Source organism: Chanodichthys erythropterus, chromosome 13 (genome assembly GCF_024489055.1).
Source record: "Chanodichthys erythropterus isolate Z2021 chromosome 13, ASM2448905v1, whole genome shotgun sequence".
NCBI lineage: Eukaryota > Metazoa > Chordata > Actinopteri > Cypriniformes > Xenocyprididae > Chanodichthys > Chanodichthys erythropterus.
The window spans coordinates 16,841,886-16,862,921 of NC_090233.1; the positions used below are offsets into that span (position 1 = coordinate 16,841,886).

At 36.3% G+C, this 21,036-nt stretch overlaps 1 protein-coding gene across 1 annotated transcript; it reads right to left on the reverse strand.

Annotated features, from left to right (window-relative positions):
* Window positions 1–125: 125 nt before the first annotated feature.
* Window positions 126–20,770, reverse strand: c5 (complement component 5). The gene is made up of 42 exons (XM_067407665.1): window positions 20,519–20,770; window positions 20,058–20,253; window positions 19,739–19,892; window positions 19,547–19,617; window positions 19,366–19,460; window positions 18,984–19,066; window positions 18,820–18,910; window positions 18,088–18,193; window positions 17,872–18,007; window positions 17,656–17,771; window positions 17,330–17,530; window positions 17,009–17,203; window positions 14,949–15,155; window positions 14,702–14,857; window positions 14,413–14,539; window positions 14,226–14,294; window positions 14,013–14,115; window positions 13,541–13,653; window positions 13,347–13,431; window positions 13,050–13,132; window positions 11,379–11,515; window positions 10,336–10,557; window positions 10,005–10,065; window positions 9,836–9,925; window positions 5,374–5,586; window positions 5,011–5,095; window positions 4,692–4,851; window positions 4,515–4,613; window positions 4,250–4,421; window positions 3,942–4,147; window positions 3,708–3,860; window positions 3,542–3,604; window positions 2,957–3,050; window positions 2,839–2,878; window positions 2,647–2,749; window positions 2,482–2,556; window positions 2,272–2,377; window positions 2,101–2,184; window positions 1,193–1,282; window positions 991–1,074; window positions 710–851; window positions 126–466 (listed from the first exon to the last, which is right to left on the reverse strand). The coding sequence occupies exons 1-42, from the start codon at window positions 20,581–20,583 to the stop codon at window positions 328–330; spliced, it is 5,070 nt and encodes a 1,689-aa protein (XP_067263766.1). The 5' UTR covers window positions 20,584–20,770; the 3' UTR covers window positions 126–327.
* Window positions 20,771–21,036: the final 266 nt, after the last annotated feature.

Consider the following 21,036-nt stretch of genomic DNA (forward strand, 5'->3'; position numbering starts at 1 on the left):
AACTGCATGCACATACATAAATAACAACAAACACTATTCTAAACACATTTTTGTCATTAAGCAATGTTTGATTCAAGTTTGATAATTCAAATTTGAGGTAAATTGCACATATAATACTTTTTTTATTGTTTTACATTGCATATGTTTGTGGTTAATACAAAATAAATGGCTAAGTTTGTAAAATAATCACATATATTTAAAATTTCTAGAATTTTAGAATTTCTAAAAAACATTTTTTATTGAACATTTCTGTTTATTCTTATTCAAAGGATATTGAATAAGAACATGCATAAAAATTATCTCTTCTATTGACATTGTAATTTACAATTATTCACAGCCAGATAATAAGAATTCAAATTCAAAATCATCCAAAACACGGGTGTATTGTTTGCAGGCATCATTCCTGCAGTCAGCTTCAAGTGGCCACCAGTCCACCCAAGCATGTGAGTCCAAAGGAAACTTATACCTGAAACATGATATGATAAGAAAATCAGTTCTGAGGCTTCTGTAGCCTAAATAATAGCTAATTAATTAATGTGAAACACTCTCACTTTATAATGTGTTGTACTAATCCAAGGTGTTACGTAACAGATTTAAGGAATAAAATTGCAAATATTTTTTGGTGGGACAGGCAGATAGTCTTGCCCAAAATCTTGATCTTTATGATGTGATTTTTAAAACATGAGCAAGAAAGCAAAAAATAACTCACTTATAAGCACGATCCACTTTTATCTTTATACTCTCAGCAGTCATGATCAGATATTGCTTGCCAACTTCAAAATTTGTTTCAGTGCAAGTTGCCTTCTTCACAAAATCTATCTCTGAATCTGTTTTTAAGTCGTCCGTTTGTTCTGCAGAAGAGAAATTCTTGATTGAAGGTGATATGCAAATTATTTCATTGTTTATTCAGATTATATTACTTTAAATCATTTACTTAACTTAAACTTTATAATATATTAACACAAATGATCAAATTTGATATACTCTTGCCTTTTTTGAGCACTGCTTTAACTTTTGCTTTGTAGGTCACAAAATCTCCTCCTGCCACAGAGGATTCAATTACCACTTTAAATGCTAGAAAAAAGGGAAAAAACATTAAATGACATGCATCATTGTGCAAATGTATACCACTGATCATGTGACATCTTGTAATTTTTATGTGACCTGAAGCTTCACGAGGATCAGTATTTACCATATTTCATGCTTTCTTTGCACATATAATTTTTGCGCTGTTCAGCAGTGATTGTGGGATCAATGGTGGATTTAAAGTTGCAGCATTCCGCTAATTTTAAAAAGGACATGGAAATACAGATAAATTGTTATTATACTAACACAGATACATTAAACTCAGTACACTTATATGTAAATGGTAACTTCATGGGTGACAGCAGTATACCCAAATAGTAAAACCTCCAGTGTTAAATGAACACTTTTAGGGTTAAATGAACACTGCCAGCGTTTATATAATCCACATCAGATCATATAAACACCAGATGACACTGTCAGTGTTAATTTAACACTGGCTGTTTGGCTGTAAAGGGAACATTCTCAGAACTTTGGCTTGCATTCTGTCAAGGTTCTCTAAAAGTTATGAACAAACATTATTCCAGAAATAAATTGAATATTCATTTAAAATGATCTGATCAGTAAAATGTTCTCAAAACGTTAGCACAAAAACATTATTTATTCATCGATCATGGAGCGTTTCTTTCTGAACATTTTTAAATGTTTCTACTTGTTTCAGAATGTTTAGAAGACATTCAAAAGTATTTTTCCCATAATGTTTGGCAAAAATGATAAAATGGAATGTTCCATTAAAGTTCGGGTATAACCATGAAAAAACATTTTTAGAACATTTCAACACTGAACTTTGAACTTTCAGAGAACATTCATAAAGAACTTAATGGGAACGTTAGGAAAAAGTTATCTGGGTAAATGACTGTTGTGAGAGTGTTGTAAGTCTAAATTGGCAAAAATACCAGACTGCCAGGGGCCTGAAGAAGTGAGATACAATAAAAATGATTCATTATTTTTGTTAATAGCTGTTTAATTTCTGTTTTTTTGCTTATTTCTTTTTTGTTCTGCTTTTATGTCGCTTACCTGCCATGCACTGACACTGGTCTCCCTCACAGAGTCTCAGTAGTTTGCGGCTTTGTTTCTGGTAAAACTTCATACACTTATTTTCTATTAAAATGAGATGAGAAAGCTTGTTTTATGTAGCCAAAATCAGTTCAGCCTGACATAAATCAAACATTTGTGGAAACACTATACCTTGATCGTAAAATTCATAAACTCTGAATACCGAGGCTCTGGTCATGCCAGTTTCAAATTCCTCTTGAATACGGAAACCCACACAGTAGAAATTTTTTGATGGTATCTACATGATAAAAATTGTGCAGTAGAAATAATCTACAAGATGAAATACACACCATAATGCAAATAGTGAGAATCCAAAAGTTTGTTTTGTCCAGCAATGCTCACCGAATCTATTTGAAGGATGACTTGGTCACCCATTATTTCATAGTTGGAAATCACAGACTCAAGTCCATTTTGGTACTGCAAAATATAGAAACATAAAATGTCTCTACAGTTTTACTGAAACAATGGATTTTTTCAATGTAAATGTATTTGCATTTAGCATCTCACCATATCTAGATCCTCCTGGATTGGGATCACACCGGTTGGCAAATAAATTTCCATCACAGTGAGTCCTGACTCCGTTTCAAATGTATTTTCATGTGGCTTGTATCTTTACACATAATGGCATTTTTTTTAATGGCAATTGTTTTTAGACACTTAAAACATGTAACTTCTTATTAGGAGTTTCTACAGACTTACTTTGCACAGGCCACAATTCTCTGTGACAAAAGCATAGGATCTGCTCACAAAGAAATCAAATTAGCTCATTTAAAAAGACAACTGAGTGTATAAAAGTAGACAAAATTACAGAACGTACCATCTGAAAATGGGACACTGTCATGAATGTCAATTGACATTTCAAATTGGCAATTTTCATTGATCTCTGTCATCTCATAGTAGACTGTTGTCAGCTGTCAAAAATTAGGTTAATAAATAAAACAACAAATAAATTTGGTTCCATGCATAGGATATTTAAAAAGAAGTCTAACGTTGCAGTGTTTATTTAATACATTGAAAATAACCATCCTTTAAAATTAATGTTTTAAAAAATATATTTTTAAAAAATCTGGTCGATATACTGATCAATGGCATATATTAAACTTTGACTGTACTATTTTGTGAAAGCAAATAAAAACAAATAAAATCAATAAAATCAATTTTAAATTATAAATTTGGGCATTATTACACTATAACCTGAAAACTAAAAAAAAAAAAAAAAAAAATCACTTTGAGATCGAATGCTAGAAGATGACAGAGGTAGTCTAAATGTAAAAATAGATGAAAGTGAGGGTGGACAAATAAATATCCAATATTGATATATATTATTAATATCAACCAATAACTGATACTGATATTTAAACAGTATACCTATGATACCTATGTTAAGTACAAGCTCACTTACTTTGGCAAATGAAACACCAGAGCTCATTGCTGTTTTGATTATTATATCATCATTTTTGGTCACCTTTTCAAAGAAAACAGAAAAATGTCATTTAAATCATAAATAATTTATAAATACTAATAATAAATGAAAATAATTCAGTTAACATCATTAAAAAAATTAATACCTCTATTGGTTTAACCACAGGCTTTTGCTGAGTTAGTTTGATTCTGCTGATGTCACCTTTAGTCTTGTATTCAATGTCAACCACCATGTCTAAGGTGGCTTGACTGGCTAAGATGCTGTACTTGGTAAGGGCCTCCAAAGTAAGAATGCTGTCCTGAAAATTTGAGGAAAGTCAGATCACATTTGATAAACACAACATTAAAAACTTAATATACTGTATATATTGAATTGGTACCTGTGTTGAATGAAAGCCCCCTCCGTATCTCTGGTCTTGTGTTAACCAGTTCAGGATGGGCTTTGCATAGGTGGAATCACCTCTGACTAAAGTGTTAAGCAGGACGTAAACTGTTGTTTCCACAGTCTTTGCTGTCACATAATTGGGTTTTAATGAATCCTTCTTAGGTTTAGAGTCTTCCCAGAAACGAATTGTAGCTGGGTTTCCTGAAAATGCGAGATGTACAGACAAATTGGTCGTTTTAAGTTATTGGTCAAAAATGAGAGGGTCTAACCCCTAATTAATTTTTTTTTTTTTTAAGATTTTACCTTTAACTTGAGCCTGCTGTTTGATTTTTTCATAAAGACCAACTGCTGGCATGCTATGGATGTCTACCAGTGTCAAAGCATAGGATGCAATGGCTCTAACATATAAACTTTCAGTCTTCTTTGACTTAGAGGAGAGGTACTGCGCGGCATGATCTAAAGCATCTTTAAAGGCCTAGAGAAACAATTGTGCTGTTATTTACTGACTGAATAAGGAATAATCCCACATTTAAGTTTCTGATTGGTCAGATTTTACTGCCAGTCATACCTGTATGTTAACCTTTGGGACCTTCAGAGCATTTTTAATTCCAATCATGACAAAAGATGTGAGGAAGACCGTCTTTTCAGTGACATCTGCTCCGGCACCCTTAAAAAACAAGACAATCTTGATCAAAACACTGAAATATACAGTATAATATCATTAACACTTTTTTTCTTCACATACCATGAGTTTTATTGGATTGGTTTGTGATTTCTCATAGAACGAGCCATCATCATTCTGACAATTTTTAATTAGCCAATAGATGGTGTTGATCAGCACTTCAGACTCCAAAGAGACATATTCATGCATGTCAGCCAAAGTCTTGGCTATAAGAGCCGTCACCCTAAAGAAGATTTTACAGCATTACACCTTCAGTAGAATGTTAGTAGCACATAAATTGTACTTAATTTCTGTATGTATTGCTATCTGAATATTTAAAACATTGAGACAATGATTTTTTTTCAGTTGCCAATGAGGAGAAAGAAATTGAGCAGTTGTTTACCAGGTACTAGCTGATTTGTCCTTGTTCGACCACATGCTGAAAGCATATTCATTCTTCAGCTTATATGACATGATGCTGGTGATGCCTGTAAAGGAACAGTGAGTCATTAAAGCTAGTTCATTATACTGACATCAACTGATATAGTTACTTTGTACCAGATAAGCAAGTAAAAACAAAATGTAATTATTATAAGATGGAAATTATCCTTAAATTGTTACTGTTATATTGAAACCTAGTATACAGAAAATTTTAAATAAAAAAGTATAATAATTTAAAAAAAGAAACATGATATACAAGAAATATGAAGAGGAAAAACTACAATCATTCAACAATTTTTATTCTACTCTACTGAAACAAACGCACCAGCTTGCATCTTCCTCTTTAATTCCTTTTCACTTGCAGCTAACTCTTTCCCCAGGATGTCCCATTTCTCTGTCTTTTCTAGGTAGTGGTAGCCATAGTAGATCGGCAGGAGACCCATTAGCTCCATCTCTGCATTTCCCCGTGGCAGGTTAGTCAGCTGTTTTAAACCTTCTGGGTTATTTATTATTGACAGAAGCTCTCCCAGTACTTCACCTGAACATGAAGAGTTACAAAGTGTGACTTGGCAACATTTCCACACTATAAAACACATATAAGGCCTCTGGAGCCTCCAGTATAATCATTTTTAATCTATGCAGTTTATAAAAGAAACTTTATCACAGAAATCTGTTTTAGTTCTGTGGTTCTACTACAGTACTATAGTAGTTCTCTCTACACTGCGTCGAAACGCATATGGGGAACGTCACATGTGAACCGATGTCTGAAAGCCAAGTATCAAATCTCTCCAATCCTATTGGCCGGCGACAGCCTATGACATCATCATAGCACGACCCGGAAGTATATAAGGAGTGCCTAGAGAATCAGTCAGTATCTTTTCGTCTTTCCGGACTGTTTTGTCTGATAGCGATTTCATCGAATCTGGTAAGGGGATCTTATATTATGCCTTACAAACGTTTCAGAGAATGTGCTCACCCGTGTCCTAGGTTTTTGACACTTGGTGATATACACATTCTGTGTGTTTCTGTCTGGGAGAGGAGCATGCATAGACAGTGCTTGAGGGTGCTGTCTGTGTTTTTCTGTTATTTATTGTGAGTGTCTCCCTATCGGGATGCTCCGGTCTCAATTGGCACTCTTCTCGAGGGAAGAGGTGTCCGTATCTGTGCCTGGTGGTTCTGGCCCCATCTGTGCTGAGGCAAAACGGCGGCTGCAATCATGGGTCTCGCAGGTGAGCTCGTTGGGAAGTTTGAGAGAGTTTATATTCTCTCTCAGCCCCTGGGGCTGATGAGGATGAGTTGTTGGATGATGATGACATCCTTTTTGACATCATCGTGTCTGGCAGCAAGCGCTCTTCTGACTGCTGTGTATGCGGAGCTGCTGGAGTTTGTGGGACGCATTTCTCGCAGGCTGCAGCTGCCTTGGGGGCGCGTTAAGAAAGAGGCCGCACACGGACGGCTCGACGAGCGGTTCCTTTCTGTCCATAGCCCTGCAGCTCCCGTGAGCCTTCCATTCCTTCCCGATCTCCATGTTTGAGATCGGGAGGGCATGGAAAAACCCTAGCTGCTAGGCGGTCTGCTTAAAATGCCTCTCTGTGAGCGCTTGAGAGCGCTTCAGCTGCGCAGCGGTTTGTTTTAGTTGAGACGCTTTGTTGCTATGATACGGAATATCTGTGGCACTGTTACTTATAACTGATTTTGCAGGTAACTTGTTTCAGACTAAAAATGTCAACACAATGTGGAATTACTTGCTATGTATGTTCGGAGACCAGCAATATTAATTTCTCATCCATTTTGTTTCATTTTCGTTTGTTGATGTCGCTGTACAGCAAGAATGTTGTGACAGTTGGTCCATGTTGTATTTGTCCCGCTCTTCCTCCTTTCTGATTGGATGGCTGAATAAAAAGTGACAGTAATAAGCAGAGCGTTTTATTCAAAGTTGAACATTCTTCAACTTGAGTCGACCGGTAAAAAACGCCTAGCTCTCAGCGCTTGAGCATGAAAAGATGCTCGGCGCCTCGTTACGCACCTGGCATTTAAAAAACGCGGTGTTCCCATTGAAAACAATTGAAGAAATACGCTAGCAGCTGGAAACATGCTTTGGTGGACACATGTGCTGCCACATTTAGCATCTGTTCTCATAAGTAGTAGGCTTGTGTTTAGCCTCTGTTTTAGAGCATGGTGACTATTTGTACTCCCCGTTAAGGGTTTTGGTGTTTCACTTAGTGCATCACCTGATGGATTGCACACTCAGGTTGAGTGTAGGGAACCTCACTTTCAGTTTAGTTCTGTTAACTTACTTTAAGAGTAAAAGGTGCTTTACTGAGTGCATGGCCTGATGGCTTGTGTGGGATAATAGCCACTTCCACGAGCTGATGCCACGTGTCTGTTTGGAATCATAGACCTGTCTTGGGGTCTCCTTAGGACTCGATGGCGTATGTTATACTCCTCTTGATTAGAGAGTAAAAGGTTTTTTACTGAGTATATGGCTTGTTGGTTTGTGTCGGTGTCCTTAGCTCTAGTCAAGCTAAATAGCTTCCTCATTAAGTAAGTTGGTTCTATTTTGCTCCTAGAACTTTAGTTGCCACTAGCTAACGCCATGTGTCTACAAGTAGTAGGCCCTCTGGGCCTCCTTTGAGAGCATGTTGGTGTATGTAAATGTGTACTCCTCTCGCTTCAAGAGTAAAAGGTGTTTTACTGAGTACACTGCTCAGTGACCTTTGGCCCAGGTTGAGTTGATTTAGTGAACCTCTCTGTCGCCCATGGATTTTCCCACTCCCACTCCTACTTCTGGGGTTGTAACTTAAGCAGAATAAAGCCATGGAGTTTTCTATGCTATGTAGAACTATTGTCATGTCGTAGGCCCCTTCGTTGGCCTCCATGATTGTGTGCCTACAGTATGGTCTATCTGTTAGGTTGAGTTTTGTACTCCCCCGTTAGGGTTGTCCTATATAGTGCTTAGCTCCCTAAGCTGGTCATTGGTTGAAGGCTTCTATGAGGCCTCCCGTTTAAGGACCAGCCCCCTGTCTGGTTTGTGCTCCCCTTTATCAGGGTTTTCTTGAGCGCACAGCCTTCTCAGTGCAAATAATCAGGCGCTGAGTAGATCCTAGGATTGAGCAGAGTTTACTCCCCTCAATAAGTGGGTTAAGAGCACTCAGCTGAGTTCTGCTCTCCCGGATGCCAGTCTCTACGCTCGGGTTTGAGTTGCTTACTGCCTTCTGCAGTTGCTCTTACTCGCTGTCTTCTCTGAAGAATGCGTTGTTGAGACAGGTTGCTGGCCAAATACTAGGTTTTTGTCAGACCAGGTCAGCCTTCCTGGTGGCATTTCGGGTGACTACATCCCCCTTCTAGTGGCTGGCTGGGGTTCCTGTTGAATCCTTAGCCACATTCCCTTAAAGGGACCTTCTTTCTTCAGAAGATTTGGTCCCAGAAGCCTTTGAGCAGCCTTGGTAGGCTTTCTGCGGAAGGCCTCTGAGGTTAGCTTGGGCTGTTGGCCATAAGGAAAGCTGTCACTGACAGCCTTTGTGTGACCCAAGGGTGGGTTGCTCTGGTGTTTCTTGACGAAACTGCTTTTAGATTTGTCTAGCCATTGTGGCATGCACTCCCCTTAAGCATTGCGGCATGGGTATATCGTTCCCCATATACATTTCGACACAGTGTAGAGTTCTCTTTCGAAAGGGAACGTCTCAGTTTACGTATGTAACCATGGTTCCCTGAGAACAGGGGACGAGACACTGCGTTCCTTGCCAGGCTCCGGGGCTGCCTGGTGAACAGTTCCTCAGACAATAGAGTGCCCCAGGGATGACGCATTTTTGTAGGCAAAACCCAGAAGCGAGTTAGCATTTTAGGACTTCCTGTTCCAACGCCGTAAAGTCTATGGGTTTTTTGAATGGGTTTTTGCTCAAATAAGGTCTGTGGTTAACAAAGCCTCTAAATACTTTCACGTTTTGATCTATGACATAAAACACACCAGTTATATCCCACTTGTGATTTTTTAAACTTTTACTGCGTCTTCAAATCGGCGGTTGCTAACAAATTGCTAAAAGGGACTACTTCCTTTGGCGGGGACTTTAGACGTCATCATTAAAAACGGGACATTTGGACAGCATTTCTCATGAAAAAGTGGATAAGTATTCATACACAGCGCAGATCATAATCAGTGAGCATGTTTTTAAATAGAGTTGTTTTCTAAATAAAGTTTGAGGACGCTTGGTGGTGACGACGTTGATCCGCGACCATGGTGTGCTGTAGTACGTTTATAGCCTACTGTTAGCCTTTTATATCTGACGGCTTTATTTAGCCTTCAAAATCTATAAATGTTGTGTTCACTTGTAAAGATTATCTTGATAGACAAAACGTGTAAGTGTCATAACCCTTTGTTAAACACAGAGCTTATTTTCTGCGATTTTCCAAAAGTCTATGGGAAAAATGAATAGGCTTTCAGTCGAGGGAACCCGTGCGCCGCTAACTTCCGGGTTGGCCTACAAAAACGCGTCATCCCTGGGGCACTCTATAAGATTGATTCTCTAGGCGCTCCTTATATACTTCCGGGTCATGCTATGATGATGTCATAGGCTGTTGCCAGCCAATAGGATTGGAGAGATTTGATACTTGGCTTTCAGACATCTGTTCACGTGTGACATTCCCCATATGTGTTTCGATGCAGTGTCTCGTTCCTGTTCTTAGGGAACTATGGTTACATTTGTAACCTGAGACGTTCTCTATTGTATAGTGTAGAAAGTGTCATTTAACATCTGCACAAATGTGTTCAAGCTTCACAGGCATCATACCATTAATTGTTAGAATACGATCCACAGTTGACTTGGGTGCAATGTTTGGTGGAATTACATTTTTTAACTCAAGTTTTCGCATGGAAGTGCCTAAGAAAGAAAAAAAAAGGGGTGAAACTCCATCAGGACATGAGCAGAGAGCATGCTGTTACTCTTCAGATGTCTTTACCAAAGACTCCATTTGGATCTATTCTTCCACCACTTTGTATTTCCTTTCTAATTCCCTCTGGCTGTGAAGTACAAAAACATTATTCTGTCATGTCATAATCACAGGCATACTAAACTGAAATATGATTGGTTTAGTTCTCAATTTTAAGGCAAAAATATCATGAGGAATCATATATACTGTACTCTTTTGAAATAAAAGAGATCAATGTACAATGAAAACGCACTGTAACTTTCAAAATAGTAACTCAAACAAATCAGAATTAAAAATTTAGTTTGTACTTATTTAGAGAGTAGTTACACAGCTACAGTCCTGACTGTGTATTGCTTCTTACCACCACTTTCAATTTCTTGACCACAGTCTCACCCCCCCACTTAGTTGTTAAAGTGAAAGTGAGTGTATGAGTGCCCGCTTCCAAGGCCATGATGTAGAATGTGACCAAAGCCACTGAACGACTGTCTATTTGCCCCTTGATTTCATTTGGCTTTCCATTTTTCTCCTGTTGAGTTCCATGAAACACACATACTCCCTCTGTTGCCTTTAGGGTCACACTGAACTATTCATGCATGTGTGAGATATAGAAAGATACAGAGAGAAAGAAAACTGTAATGAGTTTATCACCATAATGTCACATATATTAGATATACTATATACACCATTGTTCAAAAGTTTGGGTCGGTAAGATTTGTTAATGTTTTTGAAAGAAGTCTCGGTAACACTTTATTTTACAGTGTCCTTGTTACATATGTTACATGTACTTTCCATAGTAATTATGCATAATTACATGCAAATAACCCTCAACCAAACCCTAATCCTACCCTAACCCTATAGTAAGTACATGTTGTTAATAAATATAACTCAGTAATTAAATATATAATTACACTGTGACACCTTAAAATAAAGTGTAACCAAAGTCTCTTATGCTCACCAAGATTACATTTGATAAAAAAAAAAAAAACATTAAAACAATAATATTGTGAAATATTATTACAATTTAAAATGATTCCAAATGTTTCTATTTTAATTGTAATTTTTTTGTGATGGCAAAGGTAAAGTTTCATCATCATCACTCAAGTCTTTAGTGTCACATGATCCTTTAGAAATCATTTTAATATTCTGATTTATTGCTAAAGAATCATTTCTTGTTATTATCAATGTTGAAAACAAATGTGCTGTTTAATATTTTATGTGGAAACTAATGTTAGAACATTAAATAGAACGTTCAAAAGAGCATAAAGTCTTTACTGTCCCTTAAGATCAATTTAATGCGTCCTTGCTGAATAAAAGTATTAATCATTAAAAAAAAAAAAACTGACCCAAACTTTTTGACGGTAGTGTAGTTCATAAAGAATAATTTCTGAAAAGTGAACCGCTTACCCAAGTATTTGAAGAACGCTGATTGTAGACTGAACCCCTGAGCTCAATCTGCTCTCCACGAACCATGGAATATGGCAAGGGAACATCCACACTAATGTCCTGGGACACCTGAATCTTTTCATCTGACACACAGATCCCTGATCAAAAGAACAGGAAAGTCTGAAATTCTAATCAAAAACACCCCAAAAGGTCTGTATGCATACTGGATTATTTCCTGAATGCACTGTTTTTAATGAATTCTATTTTTGTGAAGCTTACGCCTATTGTTAGCATACTACTGTTTAAACAGTATTTTGTCACATGACCTCATTATGTGTAAAAGTACAAATGTTAAAAAGTGTGGCTGTAATTATTTCCGGTTCTTCCCTGCTGAAAAATCCAGTATAAATCAGCCATGTTGGTCCGGGCTGGTTTGCTGGTTAGTGCTACACCACAAGCACTCCCGCTTCCCATGCTGGGGACCAGCAAATTAGCAACCAGCATTCCATGCTAATCCCAGCATGGAAAACATATCTTATGCTGATGACCAATAATGCTGCAGCTGGATTTTTCACCAGGGTTCATTCACAGTAGAAATGTAAGGTAAAGCTGAGCACACTGCATACTGTGATACAGTCAGAGATCTATAGCCTTAAAGGGACTTTCTTTTTTCTGTGAAATACAAAAGAAGATATTTTTAAGAATGTTGATAACCAAACAGTTTCTGTTTCTGTTTCTGTTAATTCCATTGTGTTTTTGTCCATACATTGGAAGTCAATGCAAATCAAAACTGTTTAGTTACTAAACACTCTTCAAACTACCATTGTGTGTTCCACAGAAGAAAGTCATACATGTGCGGAATGATGGCTGGGTGACTAAGTGATAATAGAATTTTCATTTTTGTGTGCACTATGCCTTTAAGGTAGAATGTGCTACTGTAATTTGTAGTTAATTAGTAGGTAATTCTAATCAATGCATATAAAAACATTGCATACTGTATACTGAAGCGATAATAAGAATTAAAGGGTTAGTTCACCCAAAAATGAAAATTATCCCATATTTACTCACCCTCAAGCCATTCTAGGTGTATATGACTATCTTCTTTCAGACAAACACAATAGGAGATATATTTAAAAATGTCCTTAGTCCAAGGTTTATAATGGTTGTGAATGGCAGCCCAAATTTTGAAGACAAAAAGAAAAAAAGAAATGCACCATCCATAAAAAATTAATCCATACGACCCCAGGAGGTTAATAAAGGCCTTCTGAATCGAATCGATGCGTTCATGTAAGACAAATATCCTTATTTAAAACTTTATAAAGCAAAATAATGAGCTTCCAGCTTGGCAGCCATATGCATTCGATGCATACGTCCAAAAAGTGTTAACTTCCATGACGTAGTACACAATGACATTGCGTACTATGCTATAACCTAGAGTACGTCATGGCATAGTGTAGAACATCATGGCATTGTATACCTCCATATGGAGTCTACGGATTGATTTTTTTATGGATAGGTGCATTTTTTTGTCTTCAAAATTTGGGCTGCCATTCACAACCATTATAAACCTTGGAGGACTAAGGATATTTTAAATATATCTCTGATTGTGTTCATCTTAAAGCTACACATATTTCCTTTTTCAACCACCAGATGATGCTAAAACAAATAATTTCGAACCAGCTTTTTGCTTACCCTCACTGAATACCCCAACTGCTTTCAGCTCCCATGTAGTCAGTGAATCTGGAAGATTTTTGGTAATGCTTACTGACCCAGACCTTAAACGGATTAAAATGAAAGGTATAACTGGATAATTTAACAAAAAGAGAGTAATTTCACTCATATGTAGATGTTGTAGATGTATTTTAAATCAGTTAATTAGCAGTGCAATCCTAATGGATATATTGGATATATTTTAAGAATATTTTTCAGAATTCTATTAAAAAGACTATCAATTAGACAGAGGGTACTATGTTCAGAAAGTTTTCTTACTTGCTGGTGTGTTCCTCCCATAACCAGCTCTCAGGGAAGTAGCTCCTTATCTGAGATGGTATTGCATCCAGCAAAAAGTCGATCGCTGCATTACGTAATGGAGAACTTTAGATCCTGCCTTTTTACATGTTTAGTCATCTAAGTTACTATAGACATTCATTATGTTGATGATGTCACATAAGTAACAATCATACCTCCACGACTTAGAATGATTTTATCCACATTCTCTTTACGGAGACTTATAGCAAATTCACAGCACTCCGAGAAGGCACGCTGGCACATTTTCTTCCAGTTCTCAGTAGCCTTTCTACAGGTTTGTCAGAAAAAATAGTCATAAATTGATTCACTATAATACTTTACACAGTGTAAAGATACAGGTTAATGTTAAAGTAAAATATATAGTTTCATTGTAATATATAGTTCCATTCAAACATATATATGTTTCATTCAGTTAAAGCATGTGACTGCCATTTAAGTGAACTCACAAAAAAATTACATGATTAAACTTTATTATGTAAATTCTATTATATGTAATTTACAGAACTTTGGCACTACAATCCAAATGGCAGTAATGAAAAAAAAAAAAAAAACCTAAATACATAATATGAAACTCAAAAAGATCTCTAAAATATGATTTCATGTAAGTGTCACATTAAAAGAACTTACTCAGGAAGAGGCAATCTCTTAGAACGATCCCCACAGGTTTCAAGCGTCGGGATACTGTGTGCCCCAGGTAAGCAGCATTTCTTGAATGCCCCGTACTTTTTGGCTGTACAACAAACATGTGGGCATAAAGGAATTTTAATGATGTTGCAATGATAAAAAGGCTATTAGTGTATAATGTTACTGTTTTCAAACAAGAAATGCTTGCAAACAGACCTTTTGCTTCAAACCTTTCCCCTAGGACTGGTGAACGCTTCAACCTAACCATGTCTGAGCAGGCCCCCTCTAAAGAAGAAGAAAAGAAAATACATTTGCCAGTGTTCCAGCAAATTATCTCATCCTACTGAGATGTTTAGATGTAACAAGTCACACTCACTCATTGACTTTACAAGCGAGCATGTACCTGCACTTGAGGCCATGGCGTTTGAATTTGTGATGAACATAAGGCCAGCACGGTCAAACACATCAGCATTATTTTTGCCTCCTCCTCTTCCACAACCCAAGTCACTTCGTTCAACATGTTGTAGCACCTGCAACAATGAGAAACAACACATATCATCACTCATTTTTATCATGACATTGATTTGTAGTTTTTGTTTTTAAAAGCATCATCCACATCTTCTCATTGTCATTTCCACACACAAAAAAGTTGACCATATTCAACCTCTTTTTGAACAAATCTGCTATTTCACCTTTTTCAGAGGGTCTTTGTCGTTAGATTTAAGGTTGTACAGGGCCGTATCTACAGCAGAAAAAGCCACCAGTGACTCTTCTCTAGTTTTAGTTGACACTCTTAATTCGAGTTTATCTTTGGGTTTATACTGTGAGTGTACTGTTGATATGTCCACCTGAAATATATTCCAATGAGGTCATTATTTCACAATTCATAATTAACATAAAACACATCACAACTACTGATGACAGAGAAAAAGGCATTACATTTAAATTTTTAACACATTTCGCCTTCACATCAATCCATGCAGAGTCTGCCACCAGCTCTGCTATTTCCTCCCCATACAGGACGTAGTACACCAGTAACCGAGCCGACGGCACCATGTCAGGGGTGATCTTAATGTTAAGGCTCTGACTCTTTTCACTGACACGCTTAACTGTGGCAAACTGCACGACTTTTCCTCTGGAAATTATCTTTAAAAAAAAAAGAAAAAAGATTGTGTCAGTAGATGATTCACTGAAATACTTATAACACATTAAGATTGATACCATTTAAAACACTTACATATTGTAGTGTATAATATTTTTACACATTATACAATAAATTAATTACAATAGTAATACATAATTATAGGCTACTCCACCACAAAATTACATATTAAGTAGCTATAAAAAATGTTATTTAATGTGTAATCCCCTGGTTTCACAGACAAGGCTTTAAGCCTATCTCAGACTAAAACTCATATTTGAGCTGTTTTAACTGAAAGCAACTTGCACTGACATATCAAATTTGTCAGTGACATTGTTTTGTCTCAAGATGCACACCAAGATGTGTTTTCTATGGCATGTTTATAAAAGCTAATTAAATGTCCTAAATGAACTAAGGCATAATCCTGGCTTAGTCCTGTTTAATTTAAAATAAATGCTGGTCTTTCTATTCATCGAAGAATCCTGAAAATCCATCCTGGTGAAAATACAGCTTTGCCATCACATAAATAAATTACATATTAAAACATTAAAATAGAAAACCATTATCATAACAAAAATATTTTACAATATTCCTGTTTTGATCAAATAAATTTAGTCTCATGAGCATGAGACTTCTTTTAAAAACATCAAGAAATCTTATCGACCCCAAACTTTTACTTACCATTGAAAAACAAAAGAAATATATAATGTGAACTTCAACACAGGCACAATTTTCATACTTTTGTCTTTGTATGCCACCAGAATAAAATGAAAATGAAACATCGAAGATGAATTTGAAGTGCAGACTTTTAGCTTCAATTCAAGGGGTTAAACAAAAATATCAAGTTAAAATTTTAGGAACTTCAATTTAGCAATTTTTTTACACAGTCCCCTCATTTTCAGGGGCTCAAATGTAATTGGACAAATGAAAATAATCATAAATAAAAATATTTGTAGTTTTGCCTTCAGCAAGTGAAATGCATGCTCGATCAGGTTGAGATCAGGTGATTGACTTGGCCAATGCCGAATATTATGTGTTTTGAATTCCTATACACTCAGAATTCATCCGGCTGCTTTTGTCTTCTGTCACGTCAACAGTAAACACCAGTGACCCAATGCCACGGGAAGCCAAGCATGGCCATGCCATCACTGCCTCCACAGATGCCTTTACAGAAGACGCTGTATTCTTTGGATCATGAGCTATTCTAAGCCTTCTCCATACTTTTTTCTTCCCGTCATTCTGATACAGGTTGATCTGAAGTTTCATCCGTCCAAAGAATGCTTTTCCAGAACTGGTCAGGCTTTTTTAGATGTTTTTTGGCAAAGTCCATTCTGCCCTTTCTATTCTTGAGGCTTATGAATTTGCACCTTTTATGTTGTTGAGTTCACAAGTGCATTATTTTTCCCCAGAATGTACCAAACTGTTGATTTGGCCCCTCCTAATGTCCCCTCCTAAAAGCAATAGATTCCAAATGGAAATACCACACTTAGAATCAACCCCAGACCTTTTACCTGCTTAATTGATTAGGAAATAATGAAGGAATAGGCCACTGCTGTCCATGAAACAACTTTTGATTCAATTGTACAATTACTTTTGGTCCCTTGAAAAAAGGAGGGGTGGCTACTCTCAAGAGCTGTAATTCCTAAACCCATCCTCCAATTTGGATGTAAATACCCTCAAATTAAAGTGTGTTCACTTTCAGCCCATATGCATTATACAACTATAGCTTGAATACGTTTTGATAAATACCTGAAAAAACAAAACAAAACAAAAATTGTGCCTGTGTCCAAATATATATGGATCTAACTATATATTTGAAATCTGTCGTGGCCCAACAAATCTGTTTTTATTATTTTACCTGGTAGCTGAAGGTCTCAAGAGAAAGGTAGTCACGATAATGAAAGAAAATCTTGATGTTAATGTATCGTCCAACTTCAAATACTGTGGATCCATCATGTAAATCAATGTACAGGTAACGATGGTTGACAGACACATATGATTCAGCCTTTAGTTTAAGTGGAGCCTGACTCCAACGAGGATCTTCTGTCTCAAACTGAAATGATCACAATATGAATGGACATTTAGCATATATATCATATTATAATGCTAAATAAATAATTAAATGATTAAACTGTTGTCTCTATATTTTGAACCTACTCTTGGCCACAGTTTTACTCACAGTGAATTCAGCTTCTTTCACATTATCAGGTATATTGCAGGTGAAGTAAGCAATTCCATCTCCCCGACTCGTCACTGTCATTGTATCATGGTGCCCTAAAAATTTGAGGTCCTCTCGTTCATTGTTAGCTGTAATTACTGTTGCCGTTGTCTTGACTGACACACCTTTCACTGGTTTACCCAAAGGATCCTTCACCAAGACCTATGGGTCCCAAAATATTCGCATGGATAAAACACACACACACACACACGTATATATATATATATATATATATATATATATATGTTTAAATACCATAAATCTACTGGAGAAAATAGGTTTCTTACTCTCATAGTGTATGGTAGACCCGGTTTGATGAAAGGAGGGGTTGCAGTCAGACTCAGGGTAAATGGAGTTTCTACAAATTTTACATTTGAGAGCACTGCCTCCTGGGAGATACCACCTGACAATGAAGAGGGGTTTCGAAACTTGTCAAATTATTTTGCTTGATACTTTGATTCAGGAAAATACATTCCTGTGTTTTTGAAACCAACTAGACCTACCAGTTGTCTCTTGGAGCAAAACTGTCACACGAAGAAAGGTGTTTTCTTTCATGTCACTCAGGCATTGAGGCCCATCGGGCTTGGTTGACAGAGCTGACTTAATATTTAAGTTGACTTCCTTCTTTCCATTTATCAGCTACAAAAAAGCCAGAAAAAAATGTATTCTCTGCAATTAACCATTAAATAATGTCTAGTTGAGTGGAATACTGACTTTACCATATATCTGCTATATGTTGATGGTATCATAACGGTTTCTTCTGGAGAACTGTATCCAAACATCAAGAAAATATCCGCTGAACTAACTGGAGTTCCATAGACATACCTGTCAGCACAAATGTACACACATTTAAACAATTTATTTACAAATATATAAATTGTCAGCAACTGAACTGATAGTACCATTTCAAAAGTTTGGGGTCGGTAAGATTTTGTAATGTTTTCAAAAGACTGTTATGCTCACCAAGGCTGTATTCATATCAAAAATAATGTGAAATATTACTGCAAACCTGTTTTAAAATGTATTTTATTCCTGTGATGGTAAAACTGAATAAAATGTATTTTATTCCTCTGATGGTAAAACTTAATTTTCAGCATACTCCAGTCTTTAGTGTCACATGATCCTTCAGGAATCATGCTGATTTAGTGCTCAAGAAATTGTTTCTTATTATTATCAAAGTTCAAAACAGTTGTTTTGCTTAATATTTTTGTGAAAATGGTGATCATTTTTTTCAATATTTTTTGATGAACAGGAAGTTCAAAAGAACAGCATTTCTTTGAAATATTAATTTCTTGTAACAATGTAAAAGTCTTTACACTTTTGATCAATTTAATGCATCCCTGCTAAACAAAAAAAATAAATAAAAAAATAAAAAAATAAATAAATACAATACTGACCCTAAACATTTAAACGGTAATGTATATATGTCAAATAAAACAGGGAAAGCATACTTGGCTAAAATCTTCAGCTGGAAAGACTCAAAGTTCTCTTCGCTGATGTAGTTGGATTCAGGCTCAATTTGGATTGAAATACTGGGAAGCACTGAGAAACATACATTGATTTTAGATTTCATAAACTCTAAATGTCAACATAACACTTGAAATGGTGGTCTTACCATATTCTTTGACCTCAAACTCAGCAGTGGCAGTTGTTTTAAAGGTGTCGGCATAGGTGGCCTCAATTTTCCAAATTCCATAACTGATGAGATTTGCATTGTGAATAAAAAATTATGCAGAGAGAGAGAGAGAGAGAGAGAGAGAGAGAGAAAGAACTAAAGAACTGCATAAACAGGCTTATTATCTTATCTCAAGACTTCGTTTGTCAACAAAACTTCACCTGTTTTTTTTTTTTTTTTTTTTTTTTTTACAGTGCAGTGCAGTACAGTCCAGAAAGCTAGTCTTCAGTAGAATATCACTATTAATACAATTTTAAATTTAAACATCAGATCATTTAAACATACAGCCTTATTATAATAGACTGTAATGGATTTTTCTTACGTCGGCTTTAAGGGTATTTTGAACGGTGGAAGAAGTGGTTTTGCTCCATTGATATCTTCCATATCAATAATCTCTACCTTGATACCGTTAGGGTCCTAAAAATCAATTTAAAACATTAACAAGGTTCAAACATAAAAACCACAATTCCTGTGAAGTAGCTATGATGAAGAGAGAAACTCACCACGAATGTAAGGGTGACGGTCCGTCTAGATTTCCTCAGCTCCTCGTTGAGGGAGTAAACACGCACTTGTACTAAGAAAAAAAATAGATTCATTGTTTTGAGGTGATTCTCTCTTTCATTTACTCGCGCCATCTTTCTCTTCATACATAAACTCTCGCTCCAACGCGCAAGAGAGATTCTTATCATACTGACCCTCTTGTTCGGGTGTGTATAGCGGCTTGTCAGTCTGAATAAAGAGAAAACCATTGACAGTAGAGACTGGGATTTTTTTATATGCAGTGAAAGCAGAGGAAATCGCCTGAAGGTAGACATATTTGTCCTCTTTTGGGAAATCTATAGGCATGATCTGGGAAAAAGAAGAATGTAGCCTATTTTCAGGGAAGAATCATTCAAAAACATCAAATGCTTATTTAAACTTTCCATATTTGTTTGGAATTGTAAATAGCAATAGATTTAATCCAACATTTTAATCAAAAATATCTTCCTAAGTCTCCTAACTTTGCAGTCCTACCCGTAAAGTAGCCGAAGCTTGATAGTTATTTGCAGCATTGAGCTTCAGGGACTGAGATGCATATTCTTTATAACCTGGTGCCAGTGTGTTCTTCAGTTGAAGATTTACTGTAGTTTCCTGGTCATAACCGAACAACTGCACCACAACATTTTCTGAAGCATCGAGACGCAAGGTTTTAGGTGCAGTGATTAAGTATCTGTAAAACAAGACAACATTTGTTCTGTTTCAGTGGCAGATGAGAAAAACAAAAGTTTACATAAAACATAAATGCCTATAATTGCAGACAAACACGAGGGATTACTCACTCCCAATCTCACATAGGCTAGCTATTTTTCTTGAGGGTTGGGAGGTTTAAATTTTAGTTATTATTTTTTGTTTTACAGTGCTGCTTTTCGACAACAGAGACCAGTAGGCTATTCTCGTCCTGTAGAAAATCTTAAAAGATGGAAATTGCAACTTACACTTTTTCCGAAACAGTAATGCAGACGAAGAGATGAAGTATACAGAACAAAAATATACGTGCCATTATAGACAGTTTGTTTATGGTGTGGGGGAAAAAAAAACTGGTCAGGCATTTGCTCTCTTTTTGTCAGCCAAATCAATATCTGCTGTGCTTGTTTTAAGTTACTTATTAGCTCAACTGTCTTGAAAGCGGTCATAAAGGTTTTTTGAGCTTAGCTATAGTACAAATACGATGACTACAAAATAGCCCACACTAGTCATTATGATTCTATATATTTCACTGTTCTGGTGAAAAAGTTTAACTGTTAATTTTGCAATGTTCAAATCAGTTTGCTCAGTCATTAAGTTAAGTTGTAGAGTTAAACAATCTATTCAATACTAAAAAAAAAGGATTTCATTTTTTCTTTCCATGGGTTGTTTTGTTATTGTGCAATTCTGGAAATATCTGGACATCAGTCTGACTGGCATTTGTCACTGATTTACTGAATCTGAGCAAAATATCTTCTGTGTGCACTGT